The sequence below is a fragment of the Odocoileus virginianus genome, chromosome 4 (genome assembly GCF_023699985.2).
Source record: "Odocoileus virginianus isolate 20LAN1187 ecotype Illinois chromosome 4, Ovbor_1.2, whole genome shotgun sequence".
Classification (NCBI taxonomy): Eukaryota; Metazoa; Chordata; class Mammalia; order Artiodactyla; family Cervidae; genus Odocoileus; species Odocoileus virginianus.
Genome location: NC_069677.1, coordinates 78025492 through 78046173, shown reverse-complemented (window position 1 = coordinate 78046173; position 20682 = coordinate 78025492). Strand labels below are relative to the sequence as shown.

Below are 20682 nucleotides of genomic sequence, written 5' to 3'. Positions count from 1 at the left end.
TGCTCTCTCTGTCTCTGTCTGTCTCTCCCCCCACCCTGCCCTCCCCATTCCCACCTCACCCCTTCCCTGCCCCATCCATCTCAGCACCACGTTGACCAGGCTGGCCGGGCAGCTCGGTCTTTCTTCCCGCTCATCTCACCTCCTTCCCGACTCTCTCCCCCTCCACGACTCTGACACAAGGGCCATCATCCTCCTAAGGAGCAGAGCACCGGGCGTGACCGTCCAGGGAGCACAGACGTACAATTAGAACCCATGAAAGCCAGTGGGTGGAGACAGCCCTCAGGGCGAAGGCAGGACTCAGACCCCAGGGCTATCTTTGGGTTCCCACTGGGTTTTGGGGAGTAGCTCACACAGATCAGGTGATTGGGAAGGTACTAGAAGAGATGGAATTGCAGGCAGACAGGTAAGCAGAGCAGGGAGGGAAGGAAGAAGGAAGGTGGGCAGGGAGGGAGCTCTGGGGTCCCCGGGTCCTTCCCTCCAGCCTTCATGGGGCTCCCACTGGACTCTGCCCTTTTCTCCTATAGCGGCAACGTCGCCTTTCAATTTGCAGCCTCCGCTCTGATACCCTCCCATCCTGTCCTCTTGTCACACATGCACATGCACACACACACAGACACATGCACATACAGACACATATGCACGCACACAGAGACACACAGACACACATACATGCACACAGACACACAGACACAGACACACACTCTCTCTCTCTCTCTTTCTCTCTCTCTCTCTCTCCCCTGGAAGCCGATCAGCCTGGTTCCTGCTCTGCACTCAGCTACCTCCTAACCCCCTCCCACCTGTGCTCACTGTGCTCCACTCCCCACCCCCATGCCTTTTATTTTCTGGATGAAACTTGCAACACATGCGTGCTAAGTCGCTTTAGTCTTCTCCAGCCTATGGTCTTTGCAACCCCATGGTCTATAGCCCACTTGCAGGCTCCTCTGTCCATGGGCTTCCCCACCTGGGAAGCAACGAAAACCAAGCAAGAAAGAGGGAGTGAGAAAGTGGACAGGCGGCCAGAGGAGAGCCAAGAGGGGAAGTTATAACCAAAGAAGTGAACATGAACCCCACGGTCCTGGTTTCCTGGAATCTCCCCCCACCCAGGCTGGGCAGCAGGGGTCTTTGGGTGCCCACTGGGTAGACTCTGCTTCCCCAGGGAGCAGGAGACCAGGGACAAGTGACTCTGGCTTGGCCTCAGCAGAGATAGAGGATGGATGACAGGACAGCCCACCGAAAGCACACCTTGGGGACAGTGGAAACCACAAGCATATTGGCTGCTGTTACTGACCGTTAAAGAGAAAGCCCCTCCTGCCTTTGGTGGAAGGGGCAGAGCCTGTCCCACATGGCAGAAATGTTCAGAGAGGCGTCCTGTGAGGCCCCCAGCCCATCCCAGCTAGGAAGACCCTCTGTGTTTGGGACCTGTGACCTCTAACAAGTCACTGCAGGCTGGGTGGCTCAGAAGGACAGACGTACTCTCTCACAGTTCTGGAAGCCAGAAGGCTGAGATCAAGGTGTCAGTGGGGTTGTGCTCCCTCAGGAATTTCAGGGAATAATCTGTTCCTTGTCTCTTCTGGCTTTTGGAGGCTCCCGGTGTTCCTCTGCTTGTGGTTCCATCAGTCCAACCTCTGCCTTCCCCCCTCTTTGTGCCTCAGATTCTCCTCTACTCTCTTTTTTTTTATAAGGACACATGTTTTTGGACTAGGGCTACCCAGGGGCCACTAGTGGTAAAGAACCCACCTGACAATGCAGGAGACCTAAGAGACGCAGGTTTGATCCCTGAGTCAGGAAGATCCCCTGGAGGAAGGCATGGCAACCCACTCCAGTATTCTTGCCTGGGAAATCCCATGGACAGAGGAGCCTTGTGGGCTACAGTCCAGGGAGCCACGATTGAAGCAACTGAGCATGCATGCACAGATACGTAGTTGGATTTAGGGCCCACCTTAAATTCAGGTGATCTCATCTCAAGATCCTTTACTGAATTGCAGCACAATCCTTTCTCCAAATCGGGTCACATTCCTGGACGCTGAGGGTTGGCATATGGACCTGACTTTGGGGGGACACTAATCAACCCACAAAAGACAGAAACTAAGGTAAAAGAAGAGTTCTCGATTCATTCACCTGGCTGATTTCCAGCCCTGTAACTTCAGACTCTCTGGGAAGGGAGACATCTGACAATAAGAACTTCACCTGTATTATCTCACTAAATCCTCCTTCCAGCACTCTACAGTGGATTCAGCTCTTATTCCTGTTTTATGAATAAGAAAACTGAGCCCAGACTTAAGTCTATCAGATTAAATGCAGAGTGTCATCCGGGGCTTTCCAGGTGGTTCTAATGGCAAAGAATCTGCCAGCAATGCAGGAGACCGGGATTCCATCCCTGGCTGGTTGGTAGCTCTAGTGGTAAAGAACCCTTTTGCCAATGCAGGAGACATAAGAGAAGCAGATTCAATCTCTGGGTGGGGAAGATCCCCTGGAGAAGGAAATGGCAACCCAATCCAGTATTCTTGCCTGGAGAATCCCACGGACAGAGGAGCCTATAGTCCCTACAGACAGAGGAGTGGGCTACAGTCCCTCACAAAGAGTTGGACACAACTGAGCAACTGAGCACCATGTTATCCAGATTTTCACCCTTAATCACCACCATTAGAAATGTCATTTAGTTCCTCCCACGTGAAACAGGTGGATGGAGAGCCGGGGATTAAGGAAAGCAGCTGTGTAGGTGTCTAGATTGTCAGGACAGTTTCACCTTCCACTTCTCTCTAAGTGTTTGGTTGTCCATGCATCTGTGGACATCTGCAGAACCTAAGAGATGGATGGATGATTAGAGAATCCAGTTTCCTAATTGGTGCTGGGACTAGACCCTGGAGAAGGGAATGGCAACCCACTCCAATATTTTTGCCTGGGAAATCCCATGGTCAGAGGAGCTTGGCAAGCTACAGTCCAGGGGGTCACAAAAGAGTCGGACATGGCCTAATGAGTAAACACCGAACAACTGGAACTAGCACAAGGGGTGGGATTTTAATGGCCATAAAGCATCTTTAATAAACAACACTCCCCACGATCACTCTGGTGCTTTCTTCCACATCAGTGCATGAATTATTAAGAGAGCTCATTTGCAGCATTCACACAGTTGAAAGAGCTACTTTACGTGCTAATCAGAAAACACACACTGTCGAAAGGAGCTAATGAGAGCATCATACAGCTTAATCAAGCTTTTGCCTGAAAAACTGGATCTTTCAGAAATATTGACTATTCAGAGATGCTTGGCAGGCCTGCAAGAAGCCAACATAGAAGCCCTTGTACATAAAGACGTGGTGCTGAGCTGTTTTCTTTATGAAGGATTTCCAATTCTCACCATTCTTTTCCAGCTACCTTCTTCACTCCATCTAAAGCGGGAACCCCTGCAGGCAGGGGGCAGGTGTCAAGGGCTTTGTCTTTTGATTTCAGACACATTCGTTCCACATAATCAAGCTCGTGAGCATCCCACAGTCCGGCTGGGACTAAGATGCTAATACTTTTTAGGGATTTAATAAGCCCCGTTCATTCAGTGGGGAGTTGCTGAGATGGAGACCCATTCCTGAATCTGTGACAATGCACTGCAAATATGCCAAGCACTTGAGATTCAGTTGGGTCACAGAAACAGCATAAGGCACTCTTGACCTACATTTTAAAAGAAATGTGGAGGTAAATGCCTTTCACAATTTCTCAGCGTTTGAACAAACTGTTTTTAAAATAATATTAGTTATGTAAAAAGAGCCAGTTGAATCCAATGTGTTTATTGGACTCTTGGAATAAAGACAGATGATCGCTTTCAGGAAATTGGGTATATTAAAATTTCAAAATTAGTTCATTAGAGTATGTTGATTCACATGTTAAAAAAATATTCTTCATGCTACAAAGGAATTGTTCCAGTTTATGTTTTTAACGACAGCTCTATTAATGCTTTCATGATATTTGTTTACAAATAATTAGCCCACAATAGAAAAGGTTGAATAATACATCCACAACCATAAAAGAAGACAGAGAATTTTCAATACCACCATCAAAAAAGGCACTAAGGACATATGGTTTTATTTTTTTGTTAATTAAGTAGTTTTATTTTTCAGGACTAAAGCTGATACACAGCTAGATATACCTTCAACATTAGGGTCTATAACAGTAAAATTCATGCCACCATTTTTTCTAAGTCAAAGTCCAGATACATCAAGTCACCAAAACCCATTTCACAAGAATGCCAAATTACATCACTTCTTTCTTTAAGAGTGTCGTGGACAATTTATTGTCAAGAATTTATTATTGGACTTTCCTTTGATCCAGTTCACTGTATGAAGCTAGCACTGAATTAAAAGTACCTTGACTTCAGTGAGCCAAAACCAAGGTGTCGCTGGGGCTGTTTTAGTGGAATACAGGCTAAAAATATTAATGAGATCATGTATAATTACTCACTGTCACTTCACGAGATCCTGAAAAAGTCAATGGGAAAATGCTAAGTGGATTCCTGCTTCAAAAATACCAAATAACATGACAGTGTAATGCAACGACTCAGAAATCAACTCGGTAAAATTTCCCAGAAATAAGGTCATCATGTCTCTTACCCTGGGGGAAAAAATCTTAAGAAAAGCCAAAGCATTTTGAAAATCCTTATGCTCATTTATACTGTGCAAAATGAATTTTCCAGTAATTTTTCAGCCTGTCTTGCTTTTGTTTCTAGTTCTCCTAACCATTGAGCAGTCTCTCCCTGCTGTTTAAATGGTTTTTCTCTTTCAGTGAGTAAACCTCAATTTCAAAGATTCTGGGATTTACGTGTGCAGGTGTTGGGAGCATGTGGGGGGGAGTTGTGAATGTCTGTTCAGTCTTGTTTGACTCTTTGCAACTCTATGGACTGTAGCCCACCAGTCTCCCCTGGGGTTTAAGTCACTGTCTAATTGCACACAGCTTCACTTCTTTGTCGGAGAAGGAAATGGCAACCCACTCCAGTATTCTTGCCTGGAGAATCCCATGGACGGAGGAGCCTGGTGGGCTACAGTCCACAGGATCGCAAAGAGTCAGACACAACTGAGCAACTTAACTAACTCACTTCTTTGTCAGCACCACAACCAGCTCACGGCAGTCCTGCGGGACACAGGAGGCTCCAAAATCCTGCCAAGGGGTTGGCTGAGGAAGGCATGGAAAGTTGGGAATATTTTGAAGCAAAAGAAACAAGAATTGCCAATTATTTTAGATTCAGAAAGTTAAGGAATGACTTATGCCTTAGATATATTACTAAGATCTCCCCAGCAGTGTCCCCACCCACATAAAACTCAGCAAGTCTGAAACAAAACCCACAATCTTTTCCCACCAAATGTGATTTTTCTCCTAGACAGTTCTTTGCAATGAATGAATGGTCCTGCTGTCCGCCCAGGTTTCCTGATCTTGACACCTGGAAGGGAGTCATCCCTGACTCTTCCTCCGTTTTCACCTGTCCCACCTGTGGTCATTTCCAGAGCCCTCTCCTTGAGCCTCCTCCACATTTCACAATTTCATTCACTCTCATTTCCCTCTGGTGCTCAGCCCACCATCATGGCTCCCTCACCTGTACATTCTCCCACCTGGTCTCTCGGCTGCAGGACTGCCTGCCCCCAGACCATTTTCTAACCAGAGTTGCTCACCAGGTATGCCATGAAGGAGTTACAGGTGAGCCTCTCACCCCTAGTGTGGCCAGGGAAAGCCCACTGCACTCATCCCAGTGTGTTGCACAAATACCCCTTGTCTGTCTGCTTCTCAAAGTGAGAACAATTGGAAGCACTAGGCTACACAATGAACACTGTTCCTAAACTGCCAGCAGATCAGATCCAGGCTTCAGTCCAGCTCAAAGCTGGAGGATGAAGTTTGCAAAGCATGTATAGTGACTGGACTGAAACCATGCTCATGCATTTAGAAAACCTACAAGATGTATTAAAGACTTGAACCAGGGTCAAGAAGATGGGACCAAAAATGAATCAACAGATAGAAGTAGAATTAATTTCAAGTAGAATTAACCTGGAGAAGGAGGTGTCAATATCTGAGGTTTCAAGCATCAATTTCTGGTAAGATGAGGATGACATTTAAAACGATTGGGCGCAAAGGAGAAAGTGGCCTTTGGAAATGAGTCTGGGAATAGGGGCTGGCCTTCATAAACTGGGTTTATAGACTGTGGCATTTAAAATTCATAATGGACAGTCATGTGGAAATATCTAACAAAGCATCTAAAATTCAAGTCTAGGGCTCAAGAGAGAGAGGGAGCAAAATGGAAACGATGGATATGAGAGCTATTCATAATGAGATTAGATGAAGGCTGAGCCCCAAAGAGAGGACTGAGCTCAGGCCACTGGAGAAACCCTGTACTTGAGGATGGCTGGAGGACAGGGTCCAGGAAAGGATTGACAAGTGTCAGTCAGACGTCCAAGAAGAGCTCTGGGAGAGTGCAGTGACATGGAAGCTGAGAGTTCTGAGAACAGAAAGATCAACTGCATGAGATGTTGTAGGTTCTATAGAAGGAAGAAGAAGTGATAAGAGGTGCTAAAAAGAAACCATGGAATGTGACAATTAGAGGCACAGTCCAGCTTTCAAAGAACAGTTGCTGTAGTTGATGGTGATGGTAGCTGTGCCAGTTCAGATTTTCCAAGAAGCAGATGCCAATACAGATTAGATACGCAAGGGATTTCAGGAGGCAATCTTGCAAAGAATAAAGAGATAAAGACGAAGCAGTGTTACCAAGCTCAGGTTCAGCTTCCCACTGCTCAAGAATCCAATGCCAACAGACAGGTGTTGGCTAAAGAAAAGATACCTTTATTGAGGAAGCTGGCAAACCTGGGGAGAAGGTGGACTCATGTCCACCAAATCCCCAAACCACAGGTTTTGCTCAGAGATTATACAGAAAAAAGAGGAAGGGTCTACATGCTGAGGAGAGAGTTTTGGATGCATGATTAGCTTCTGGACATTCTTCTGTAGTTGGTGGTGAGGTCACAGGAAGTCAATATCATCAACCTTCTAACTGGTCGGGGATTTATGTGCTTGTGGTCAGTGTACAATTAACCTCTTCAACCTGATGGGGGTTTCAAATCTGCAAAACCACTCAAAGGATACGGCTGAAAATATTATGTATAGCCCTTGAGAAAGAAGTAAAGGTCCTTTACTTTGGCTAAATTGTTATTATTTTGTCTTGCTTGACTGTTGTTCTTGACTGTTGTTCTGCATTTTATTTCTCTGACTAAATTTATTCTTTAGAATTTGGGCAAGGCCATTCAAGCTAAAGTTTTTCTACAAATAAGAGGCAGGCAGAGGATATGGCCAGGGTCTGTTGCAGGAAGGCCTCATAGGGTCCTGCTCAGTTACAGCAGAAGCAGGCAAAGAGAGTCCACAGACTAAGATGCAGGTGTCACACCTATGAGAGGAGAGGGGAATGAGGAAGTGGGTAGGGAGAGTCTCAGCTGCAGCCAGGCAATGGGGATGCCCTGAGCAAACCTCTCACTGGGAAACCCCAAATCGGCAGGATTAGTCATGAAGGGAACCTGTGGCCTCAGGCAGTGCTGGAAGCAGCCCAGAAGGTGACCTCAGTGTCTAGGGAGGGGGGAGAAGTTGGATTCTCCCTGCAGCAGGTTCTCTTGAAGGGGGTTGTTTCCCTGGCACCATAGAAGCCCAAGTGAGTGGTCCTGAGGAGGAAGTAGAAACCCTGATACTCAGTATGAGCTTTTCTCCTCTGTCTACGTGACACTGAGTGAAACAGAAAGACACAAGCATTTTAGCAGGCAGGCAAAGCCCGGTAAGGAGGCCATGTGCTCTGGGATTTCCACCAAAAGCAATCATAGAAACCAGTAGCTAAATGATGGCCAAGGTCACATAATTCCATGGAGGTGCTGAGACGCCATCATTCTTTGCTCAGCAGCCCTGCCTCCCTCCCCAAGCCCCTCACTCTCCTGCCCACTCTCCTGAGCACTGTATCCAGGGTTTGGTCTGTCACTGTTCATACCCAGCGTGCATTGCTGCCTTTCGCCTAAATTTCTCTTTCAAAGTATCTTGAGATCTCTGTTTCTTTGGTGTAACTATGACTTTTATGGCTAAAGTCAGCAAGCTGTGCAAAAGCCAGCTCTCCTGTGTCTGGTGAGGGGTGGGGGGAGGTGAGGATGATGCCTTTGTGGGAATTCTGACCAGGAGTCTTGGGAAAGGCAACCAGAGGGTGTGGTGACAGTCACCTCTAAACCCTGAGTGGCCCATCACATATGCACAGGGTCACCAGGCATCTATAGACCAAGTTGAAGAGCCCACCTAATCCTCTGCATTTCCTTCCAGGCGACCTCATCCACTTGCCTCCATACCTTCGAATGGACTTCTTGTTGAACCGAAGTGGTCCAGGCACAAACAGAGACCCGAGCTTAGGGCAGGCGTGCTTGGAGCCCCAGAAAAGTCGGACCCTGAAACGCCCCCCGGTCCTTGAGCCCATCCCCATGGAGGCGGCCTCCTCCACGGCCTCCACGAGGGAGGGACAACAGTGGCAACAGGGGGCTGTGGCCACATTACCTCAGCGCGAGGGGGCAGAGCTGGGACAGGCAGCCAAGATGAGCAGCTCCCAGGAATCGCTGCTGGACTCACGGGGCCATTTGAAAGGGAACAATCCCTACGCCAAATCCTACACCCTGGTATAACCAACGGCATGACTGGACAGCGGCTGTAAATACGGTTTAACAAAGTCAATCAAAGCTACCTTTTTTTTACGGAATTCCAATATTTATAATGAAAGAAAATTGCCAAAATATATTAAAAAAAAGAGAGAGAGAAAATGCTGAAAAAAAAAAAAAAAACCCACAGACAGTGCAAAGACTCTCCTGCTTTTTTTCTGTCTGAGTGTGAGATCCATCTGTCTGGGCATCTGATTTTTTGGGAAAGAAGTCCAGTTTTATGATCTTCACGGGCTATTGCATTTTTACTGATTTTCTACAAAGTGCATGGGGGACTCATTCAACCTTCTGACCGGAAGTTCTATCACACAAGATTAAAAAAAAAAAAAAAAAAACAGGAAAAAAAAATTAGCCCTCTTTGTGAATTTAAAAGGAACCTTGATTTGGGGGCCGGGGAAATGTTAGTCATGTTTGCACATCTTTCTTTCACATTAGAAACTGGGTCCCTGATTCGACCTCCTTCTGTTACTTAGAATGAGTACCGTCAGTGAAGGGGTGGGGGGAATCAATTTGTTTTGGTTTTCTTTTTGGTTTATTTTTTAATTTAATGAGACACTCTTTGCATTTTGTCTAAGCGAAATAAAAAAGAAAGGTGGTCTGCCTTTATTTCGATGTCTGCTTCTCTTGTCTCCTACTGACCGCTGGATCCTCCTTCCTAGGGAGGCTTGAGTTTACAAACACCAGGGCTGGACCCAGAACCCAATTTAATAAACTAGAGCAGACTCCAAGACTCTGATCTCTGCAGGACAGTGGGGAAAGAACACAGAAGATGCAGTGAGTCTGAGTATTCATGAGGGGCTGGCCAGGTATTCTGAGCACACTCACATGCTCTGCTCCCTACCTTCCAATGATACTTGGCCCTCCAGTTTGGACCAGGGGTCAGCAAACTGTGACCTGCAGGACAAATCCAGCTCACTGCTGTTTTTACAAATAGAGTTTTATTGGAAGACAGTCATTCACACTGCCTGCATTTTGTCTGTGGATGTTTCATGCCATGATAGCAGAGTTGAGCAGTTACAACAGAGATGATATGGCCTGCAAAGCTGGAACTGTTCACCATCTGACTGTTTATAGGAAAAGTTTGCAGACCCCCACTCTAGAGTCCCACAGTTGGCCCCAGCTCACTGGAGGAAGGATTATTGGAGCAGGAGTGGGCCAACCCTCAGGGACCTGTCCTGTCACCACCATGACCGGTATCTAATTGTGCAGTAGAACATTTTAGTGTCTGTTCCTCTAACTCTCTCCTCTGCACCCAGAAAAAACAAGTCTAAGAGTAAGTGGTGCTCTGATGAAATCTAACTTTCTTTTCCTTCCTCTCAGTTTAAATTATTTACCTCTTGGTTCATCCTAACAGAACCCATACTCTTAAATAGTATGAACCATTTTCTTCTTTTTTTTTTTTTAATTTTTTTTCTCTCTTTTTTTTTTAATAGGCTAATTACATCATTACAGTAGTTTTTGTCATACATTAAAATGAATCAGCCATGGATTTACATGTATTCCCCATCCCAGTCCCCCCTCCCACCTCCCTCTCCACCCGATCCTTCTGGGTCTTCCCAGTGCACCAGGCCCGAGCACCTGTCTCATGCACCCAGTCTGGGCTGGTGATCTGTTTCACCCTAGATAATATACATGTTTCAATGCTGTTCTCTCGAAACATCCCACCCTTGCCTTCTCCCAGAGTCCACAAGTCTGTTCTATAAGATAAAGACCATTACAGTATACTAACACATATATATGGACTTTAGAAAGATGGTAATGATAACCATTTTCTTCTTATAGTACACTTTAGAAAGAACCCCCAACACACACATTCCCCGCTCCAGACTCTCTTAGGTCTCATGTCAGAGGTTAGGCATTGACCAGAAAACTTGGTCAAATGCTGATGACTGCTCAGTTGCCCAGGTAGCAGACTGCACAAATACCTTCCCTCCCTTTATAGTCTCTACAGGTTCCCCTAAAGGCACCACCTTAGGCTGGTGCCAGCCATTGCCGTTTGGGAACATGTTCAGGAATTTCTTTCCTGTTGTCCCTCCCTCTGTCCTTCCGTTCCTCCCTCCCTTCCTTCCTTCACTCCTTCTCTCCTTCTTTTCCATCATTCCTTCCTTCCACTTATTTTCCAGGCAGGCCCATTTGCCTACGTAGATTCAGCAACACTGAGCATCTACAGAGCAGGTCAAGGACCATGCCAGGACCACCTGCTGGTCCTGACATTAGGTGACTCCCTGGATGCGAATTGTTGTATTCTTGCTGTGGCTTCAGACTTTAATCCGTGTTGACAGCTTATTGTTTGCATCCTCACACTCTCACAGACTGCTGTCTTTTATACAAAGAAATGAAATGTTACTTTCTGGGAAGAAAAAATTAAAGCTCTATCTTTCATCAACCTAAAACTATATTCCCCCAAACTTAGAAATTTGCCTTTTAAAAAAAATTTATCTCAAATTGTAGAAAAATAAAAAATTTCACACCATGTCTGTCTCTGGAATGGATTGTTTTCAATAATACTGCCTTGAAAATGCTCATTAAAATGAGTGGAAAACACTCATTAAAATGAGTTCGACACATAAGCACTGTTTCAAAAAGTCCACCCTATCTCTCAGGTAGAGGCTTGGTTTCTTGTTTTTGTTTTTTTTAATGTTTATTAGAGTGTAATTGTTTTACATGCTCTGGTAGTTTCTGCTGTATAGCAAAGTGAATCAGTTATATGTACATTCCCTCCTTTTTGGATCTCCTACCTATTTAGGTCACCACAGAGCATTGAATAGAGTGTGCTATACAGTAGATTCTCATCAGTTACCTATTTTATATGTAGTAGTGTATGAGGCCTGGTATTAATATCTACAAAGAGATCCAGCTTAAAGGGGTCTCTGTGCATTGTCCATTACTGAGAGTAATGATCATTTTCCTCTGGACCTCTGCCCATCTCTAGTCTGATCTATAATGCCTTCCTGAGGTCATCTTTATTAGCCTAAATGTCTTAAGTTTTAAGTCGTATCTGACTCTTTATGACTCCATGGACTGTAGCCCACCAGGCTCCTCTGTCCATGGGATTCTCCAGGCAAGAATACTGGAGTGGGTTGCCATTTCCTTCTCCAGGGGATCTTCCTGACCCAGGGATCGAACCCAGTCTCCAGCACTGCAGGCGGATTCTTTACCACTGAGTCACCAGGAAAGCCCTCTATCCTCTCTATCCATCTCTTTAGCATCTTCAGCTGCCTCCATCCTTTACTTATTCACCATGGTTAACTGTTCATCACTCCTGTCTTGTTCCATTGGAGCGTCAGCTCCACAAGGGCAGAACTCTTTGTTCTGTTCATTGTGTCCCCAGTTCTTAAAACAGAAGAAGCTGGCCCATAGTAGGCATCCTATAGATATTTGTTGAATTGGGAAAAAATGATTGGGGTTGCATAAGCTCAGGGTTCCTCAGCTGTGATGCAAAACCCCTGGGTGCCCAGGGTCTCCCTGCTGCCCGGTGTCACCCATGGGCCTGGCAGGATGGGGGAGGGAGAGCAACGGAACTGATGGGAACACGGCACTCACACTGACTTCTGGGTCATGAGGAACGTCCCGCTGAGTGTCTTCCAGCATCCATGGAACCATGGAGGCCAGCTCATCACCTTTCAAGTATGGGGAAAGCGGAGCCTCTCTAGGGTTCTCGATCCTAATCAGACCTGGGCGGCACCACCCCCTCCTCCACTGCCTAGCAGGACCCCTTACAGCTTAGACTTCTGGCTGTGATCCACTCACGAGTTTTTTTTACAATTTGATGGTAATTTTTTTTTCTTTCCTCTTTTCAATCTCTCACTTTTCAAAAAGAAAAACAAGAAAAAAATTTGGGAAAAGTGACTTCAAGCACATGGCAAAGGGTGCTTGTTTCATCTCCCTAGACAAGCTTGACAAAGCCAGAGCATTCTTTGTGTCCCCAAAGCTTCAAACCAGCTGTAGGGAGAAAAGGCAATGTTTATAACCTCTGGCAATGCACCTCCCCAGAGAGGGCTGTGCTCTGCCTCAAAGAGATAGCCCTTCCTGGAGAAGAAAACAATTGGGACGTACGTTCATGTGTGTCTCAGAGAAGATGCTCAGAAGGGGCTGGGGCCAGGGGCTGGACCACCACCTGGGTGGGTACCGGATCTGCCCAGGTATCATGATCAGAGGGGAAGCAGCATTTCCAACCATGCTGTGTGTGGGTGCCAGGGTTCTGCTCTCAAAGAGTTATTCAGTTTTTGACTCAATCTCTCATCTTCTGAGGTTTCCCTAAGTGCCTCCCAAAGTAGAGGGGACCTGGTCTTGCCCCTCTATGAAAAAATACTTAGTCTATGATAAAAATGCTTCCTGTTTCTAGATGTATTACAAGTAGCACAAAAGGTGCTACTGAGCTGAAGAATTGATGGCTCTGTGCTGATCCTGCATCCAGCCCCCAGGGAGGTGGAGAATGAGGACCCTTACCCTGAGCAAGAGTACAACCACTGTGCTCACACTTGGCACTGCACACATCAAACACACCCTGTATGCCACACCAACAACCTCCAGCAACTGTCTCCCCATCCAAGGTGAGAGGTTGCTCTGTTACTGTCCAGGAAGGTGACTTGGTGACAATCCCAAGAGATGCTCTCTTGCTCTTGCAAAGCCAAGGACAAGCCAGGTAAATCATAAATGATTGTATTTCAATGAAGTGTTAGCCCAGTACTGTACCTTCTCTGCTGATGGCTTAGCCGCCTGACAAGAGAACATTCCTGCCACACAGAAACTATTCATTTTCTCTTTTAAGCTCTTTCCTGATCTTCACCTTGGTGGATCTTACAGGAAGACATTCAGCCACTCAAGGGGCAAGAGTTTTAACCCTCACCATCAGGTTGCTGATGTTTCTTTCAGGAATAGGAATCTTCTGTATCAAGCTAAGTATAATGAAGATGTTTCCAACAAGGTCCCTGATAGCCCCCAGGAAGAGGACATTCTTATGGCTTGAAGCCAACTGGAAAACTCTCCAGAGTTCATCCACGTCAAAAACTGTTCTCAAGATATACTTGTCTGCCAGCCTCACGTACCATTATGCCTGATATGGTAAACTGTGTTTGTTTAATTATGTCAAATCATGAGGATTTAGGGTCGACAAGTCACATGGTTTAACAGCAAGAACACTGCCTTGACAGGTTTGTCTCTGACACTAACCCTTCTGGGAACTCACCAGGAGATCTTGTGCTTGACCATCTGGTGCTTGACCATCTGGTAGACTTGATTGGACCAGAAGATCCCTCAAGCACTTCTGGTTCAGCAACCAGATAATCATTTCAACGTCAACCTCATAGCTGAGCTCCTCAGAAGTGTGTGTGAAGGTGAGGGCTGTAGCTCATGTACTTTTTTGTACCCCTTTTGAGGTGTCAGAGAAAAACGGTAAATGTTTTTAAATGATCCTTATGAAGTGGATGTAGGTGTGCAGATGTGTCATTGAATGTAAAAAAAAAAAGATGCTCTAAGTGTCCATGCTCCCAGGTTGCTGTTCTTCAATCTTGCCCAGCATCAGGGTCTCCACACCAGGTGGCCAAAGTATTGGAGCTTCAGCTTCACCATCAGTCTTTCCATTGAATATTCGAGATTGATTTCCTTTAGAATTGACTGGTTTGATCTTCTTGCAGTCCAAGGGACTTTCAAGAGTCTTCTCCAGAACCGCAGTTTGAAAGCATCAATTCTTTGGCACTCAGCCTTCTTTTTCTTTTTTTATTTATTTTTATTAGTTGGAGGCTAATTACTTTACAATATTGAAGTGGGTTTTGTCATACATTGACATGAATCAGCCATGGAATATTACTCAGCCATTAAAAAGAATTCATTTGAGTCAGTTCTAATGAGATGGATGAAACTGGAGCCCATTATACAGAGTGAAGTAAGCCAGAAAGATAAAGAACGTTATAGCATACTAACACATATATATGGAATTTAGAAAGATGGTAATGATAATCCTATATGCAAAACAGAAAAAGAGACACAGATGTGCAGAACAGACTTTTGGGCACTCAGCCTTCTTTGTAGTTCAACTCTCACATCCATATGTGACTACTGGCAAACCCATAGCTTTGACTATATGCACCTTTGTTGGCAAAGTAATGTCTTTGCTTTTTAATACACTGTCTAGTTTTGTTGTTGAACCCAGGTACAGGACAGACGTTAAGCTTTTTAAATTCAGCTAATTGTGTTTTGGGGCTTTATCTTCAGGGAAGGGGAAAGTGAAGAAACAATCCAGTTATTTGAAGGTTTCAAAGTCACAGAGACCTCACTGCATGCTGCATAAAATCTCACGTTCTGGTGTTGAAAAGACCAACCTTCCCTCAGGCCCTTCTAAATAAAAGCTTCTCTTGAGACAGGCTCTTTCCAAACATCCTGATCAGCAGATTTCTAAGTTTTTGCTGGTGACCCTTGTGAGAGTCAGTAGGAAAGTGATTTTTGTCATTGTTGCCATCGTGGGGAAAAAGGCTGGCGGTCTGTCTTTGGTGAGCGTGGCAGCAGTCACTCCATCCCCCAGGCCCCTGGTCCTCGTTAATACCTGGACTGACAGGTACATCACACCCCACACCTGCAGACACTTGAGCCAAGGTGGAGCCGCTGAGGCTCCTGTGAAGCCAGTAGCTCTGACACTGACCCAGCTCTGCATGGAGCAGGTGAACCCTTCAGAATCCTCTCCAGACCCCAACCCATCTCTCACTCGCTCTCATCAGGCAGACAACCAGGAAGCAAAGGCCATCGAGGAGTGTGGCTTCCTTTTCCTGCGAGCAGCCCAAACTCTTTACAAGATCCTCACCCCCTCACTCATATTGGGTTGACCAAAAAGTTCATTTGGGTTTTTCTGTAATATCTTAGGAAAACACCCAAATGAATTTTCTTACCAACTCAATATTTCCTTTCATATTCATGTGTAAAAATTTTCAATTCTTTCCCGTTGAGAAAAATGAAACATCTCCTGCCTCCACTCATTGTAGATACCACCCCCATCCCCCTCCCCCTACCAAATGTACATCTTAAAGATGTGTGCTCACATTCCCCCATCACGTCTTTCTCCCATACCCTTTCCCCTGAGGCTGCTCTCCTGGAGGACATAGATGACTTTCTTGTGGCCAGATCCCTTGGATCCTTGCCAGCCCTCATCCAGTCAACCTCTTCTGAAGCCTTGGAGAAATGGTCTTCTTCTGGTTTCTGGTTCTTTGCCTCTTTGGGCTAATTCTTCTCAGTGACATTGGTAAAGTCCTCTTTCTCCAAATCTCCTTTTAAATCTGTCTGTTCCCAGAGTTCCACCCTCACTCTTGTGCATTTATTTGTCATCTTGGGCAGTTTCAGCATCTCACCTGCCGTCCCAGCATGAGTTCTCACCTGTGGTCTGCTGGTTCCTAAAGGCATGTTTTTTCCAGCTGAAATTTTGCCCTGAGCATCAATCCACATCCACAGCGTCTCTGTCTGGGTGTCCCATGAGATCCCCAAGCCCCACCCACATGACACTGATGACCGCGTGTGGCCCCACTGCTCCTAGCTCCACTCCTGTCCAGTCCCTGCCCTAACCCTAACATATGGCTCTACCAGCCCACCCACAATGCTTCCTCTCCCCATACTCACTGAGCCTGTCTCTTCTTGGCTCACATGTTCCCCTCAGCTTCCTATTCTCTCTGCTGCTCTAATTCAGAGCTTCCTTCATATGAGTTGCTGCAATGATGCCTGAAGTTGGTCTTGGGATCCAGTAGTGAACATTCTCCAACCTTACCCTCTCTGCCAGGGCCAAGTTTTCCTACCATAAAGTTTTCACTGAGTTACTTATCGCTTAACATCTTTCAATGATTTTTCCATTCCATTCCTGCACTCTTCAATTCACCATGTAAGACTAGGCTTGATCTGATTCCTGTCTAGACAGATGAGACTACTCTGTCATCTACATCAACACCCCTTAGTCACATCTCTCTCTCTGTGTCTCTGTCTCTCTATCTCTCACACACAGTGTTTTTACCAGTCTTCAATATTTGCATTGACTTTTTTGCCCTCATGACCTTAAACATGCCTGTTCCTCTATTTAGACCATCAAACTCCCAACTCATAAGTCTGAATAACCTTGCTCATATTTCTAAGCTCAGTTCAGATGTCACCTCCAATGGGGTAATAGTCCTTTCTCCTTACTCACATGCTTAAGGTCAGGAAGAGACTTGGGCTCCATGACCCTGGAAGTGCCCGTCTTTGCCTCTGTCATGGCACCTCCCACTTTGACCTACAAGAATTTGCTTAGAGTTGGCCTCTCCCTGAGGCTGTGAAATGTGAGAGCGCAGGGACCAGGTCTGTAATACAGGCCTGTCTACACTTCACTCAGATATCCTCAGATTCCTTTTACTCAGTCCCCTCTCCAATCCCTTGACTTCAAGTGTCCATGCATATGACCCTTTTGAGAAGAATTCCCTTTGGCTGCCAAAGCAACTTTGTTCACAAGTAAAGGGAGTTTATGTCCTAGCAGTGAAGCAGCCTTTAGCCAGCCCCTAACTGGTGTCTGCATGCATGCTAAGTTGCTTCAGTCATGTCCAATTCACTGCGATCTTATAGACCATAGCCCACCAGGCTTCTCTGTCCATGGTGTTCTCCAGGCAAGAATGCTGGACTGGGTTGCCAAGCCCTCCTCCAAGGGATCTTAACCTTCCTGACCCAGGGATCAAACCTGCATCCCGCACATCTCCTGCATTAGCAGGCCAGTTCTTTACAGCTACCGCCACCTGTGAAGCCCAGGACTGGTGCCATAGCATGGAATCCAAGCCCCCTTGCCCAACTGCAGGGCAACCACTCTGCTGAGCTTCACCTTATTGTCCATTTCTCTATGAGAGACAATTCTAAGCCATGAGCTTTGCCTGAAGCTGTGTCCTGTTGCCGCCTGCCTTCGTTTTCACCGGTCTGGAGAAAGTAACCATTGTGAGCAGATTCGCACACATCGCTCTGTCTTTCCTGCGGCACGGCCATGGCTCAGGCAACCTCTAAGAGCTCACAGAGTGACACATGTAGCAATGCGGGGTCCCACAGAACAAAATGCTGTCTAGACCCAAGAGACCCAATTACAGCAAAGACTGTGTGACATTGGGCACCTGCTGATGGGAGCTACTGGTCCTGCTATACCCAGAAGCTCCCAGATGCATAACAATGGCATCTTAAAGATACAGCTAAGATGCTAGATGAGAGGTAACACCTCATGAGGCTAGGGTCCTGTGTTCCAGGGGACAGCATGTGTTTAAAACCAACAGCCATTATACAGTGCTAAGTCCCCAGTGGTAAGATACAAGGATCCAGAAACAAAAGTGTAGGAGCAAGAGTAACTTCACTCACCATCCCCTCACCAATGACTCACAAAGAAACTTGTGATTTCATTCCCACACCTTTAGGTTGGGTGGGTCTAGCGACCCCAGGGAACAAGGAGGAAGTGTTTCCACCAAGAGACACAGTGAAAGTCACATTAAACTGCGAGCAGCAGCTGTTGTCCATCCATTCTGAATCCTTTCTGACCGCAGATCAGGAGCGCAGTGAAGGGGTTGGAAGAGTTGCTGGCAGGAATCAATTCCCTTTGTCATCACCAGGAGGCAGGTGTTCTGCATAACAGGTATAGAAGGGAGCATGTTAGGTACCCACGTGATTCCCTGGGGTATCTCTTGGCGCCCCTCACCAATTTTTAACAGTGACTGAATCCGAGTGGTAAAGAATCCCCCTGTCAATGCAGGAGACACAAAAGACATGGGTATGACCCCTGAATAAGAAAGATGCCCTGGAGGAAGAAAAGGCAACCCACTCCAGTATTCTTGCCTAGAGAATCCCATCGACAGAGAAGTCTGAAGGGTTATGGTCCATGCGTGGCAAAGAGTCAGACATGACTATGCATGCATGCACTGAGCCTACAACAAGCTAGTAATCAAGGGCTCCATCCAGTCAGGGATGAGGGCCCTGGTGACCTCATCAAACAAGCAGCCTGGACCAGCAGGAAGGTGAAGGGAATCTAGAATGGATGCCAGAGGAAAGAGATCAGATGCAGGATCAGCTGGAGCAGAAGGAGCTGCAGTCTGTCCCACTCACTCTCCTTTTAGAGGGTTTCATACAGAAATTGAAATCAACCAAAATCCAGCTTATTTAACTTATATGCAGAGTACATCATGCAAAATGCCAGGCTGGATGAAGCACAAGCTGGAATCAAGATTTCTGGTAGAAATATCAATAACCTCAGAAATGCAGATGATAGCACCCTTATGGCAGAAGCAAAGAGGAACTAAAGAGCCTCCTGATGAAAGTGAAAGAGGAGAATGAAAAAGCTGGCTTAAAACTCAATATTCAAAAACTAAGATCATGACATTCAGTCCCATCACTTCAGGGCAAATAGATGGGGAAATAATGGAAACAATGACAGACTTTGTTTTCTTGGTCTCCAAAATCACTGCAGACAGTGACTGCAGCCATGAAATTAAGAGAAGCTTCCTCCTTGGAAGAAAAGCTATGATAAACCTAGACAGCGTATTAAAAAAGCAGAGACATTACTTTGCCTACAAAGATCTGTATAGTCAAAGCTATGGCTTGTCCAGCAGTCAAGTATGGATATGAGACTTGGACCATAAAGAAGGCTGAGCCCCGAGGAACTGATGCTTATGAACTGTGGTATTGGAGGAGACTCTTGAAAGTCCTTGAACTGCAAGGAGATCAAGCCAGTCAACCCTAAAGGAAGTCAATCTTGAATATTCACTGGAGCAACTGATACTGAGTCTGAGTCTCCTATACTTTGGCCACCTGATGGCAAAGAGCTGACTCACTGAAAAAGACTGTGATGCTGGGAAAGATTTAAGGCAGGAGAAGTAGACAACAGAGGATGAGATGGTTGGATGGCATCACCGACTCAGTGCACATGAGTTTGAGCAAACTCCGGGAGATAGTGAAAGACTAGGAAGCCTGGTGTGTTGGAATTCATGGGATTGCAAAGGGTTGGATGTGACTGAGTGACTGAACAGCAACAAAAACAACAACATCTTGAAAAACCAGGACAGGACAGAATGATCTCAATGTGAGTAGATCTAAGCAGAGCAAGGTAGGACCATAGTTGGCCCTGATGATGTCCCACCCAACCCCACAAATCCCTTGGAACTCTTTCATGTGCCCCTCCCCCAGTCTCTGGGTGCTTTTCTTTTAATGGCAGCACCTATAACTTTGGAGGCACTAATGGTAAAGAGTCTGACCCCCAAGCAGGAGACACAAGAGATTCGGGTTCGATCCCTGGATCAAGAAGATCCCCAGGAGGAGGAAATGGCAACCCACTCCAGTATTCTTGCCTGGAAAATCCCACGGGCAGAGGAGCCTGGCAGGCTACAATCCATGAGGTGGCAAAGAGTCAGACACGACTGAGCGACTGAGCCCAAAGCACAGAACCTTCCTGAATGGGCTGCTCTGAGATACTGGCCTTGCATTTCCTACAAGCTCAGAGGTAATTGGAGGAGTCGTAGCCAGTGGCTGACAAGGGCAGGGGCTCCCCCACCTCCACACAGAGGAAAACCTGGCTGCCATTTATGTCCTAGAGCTAGGACTTTGGAGATACCTCACCCTGACTTCTTCCTCTTACCAAGCATTTCTCTCCCCTTTCCTTTCTGCTTTCTTCTGAGAGTACTTTGATAAGTTATTTGCATAAAAATTCACATCTCAAGTTCTATTTTTTGGGAGCCCTACCTAATGGAAAGTCTTATTCTTCATTCTACCACTTTGTTCTACTCCAAGCACCTAAGATATGTTCTGTTCAGTTCAGCTCAGTCTTGTCCAACTCTTTGCAACCCCATGGACTGCAACACGCCAGGCCTCCCTGTCCATCACCAACTCCCCGAGTTCACCCAAACCCATGTCCATTGAGTCGGTGATGCCATCCAACCATCTCATCCTCTGTTATCCCCTTCTCCTCCTGCCCTCAATCTTTCCCAGCATCAGGGTATTTTCAAATGAGTCAGTTCTTCCCATCAGG

General features: G+C 46.2%; 1 protein-coding gene across 1 annotated transcript in view; it reads left to right on the top strand.

Annotated features, from left to right (window-relative positions):
- DSCAM (DS cell adhesion molecule) overlaps positions 1-9299 on the top strand; it is an 808668-nt gene extending 799369 nt beyond the window's left edge. The window contains exon 33 of the mRNA XM_070466795.1: positions 8308-9299. Within this exon, the coding sequence (XP_070322896.1) occupies positions 8308-8660 (353 nt within the window). The 3' untranslated portion in view covers positions 8661-9299. The remainder of the gene's footprint in view (positions 1-8307) is intronic.
- The last annotated feature ends 11383 nt before the right edge of the window (positions 9300-20682 follow it).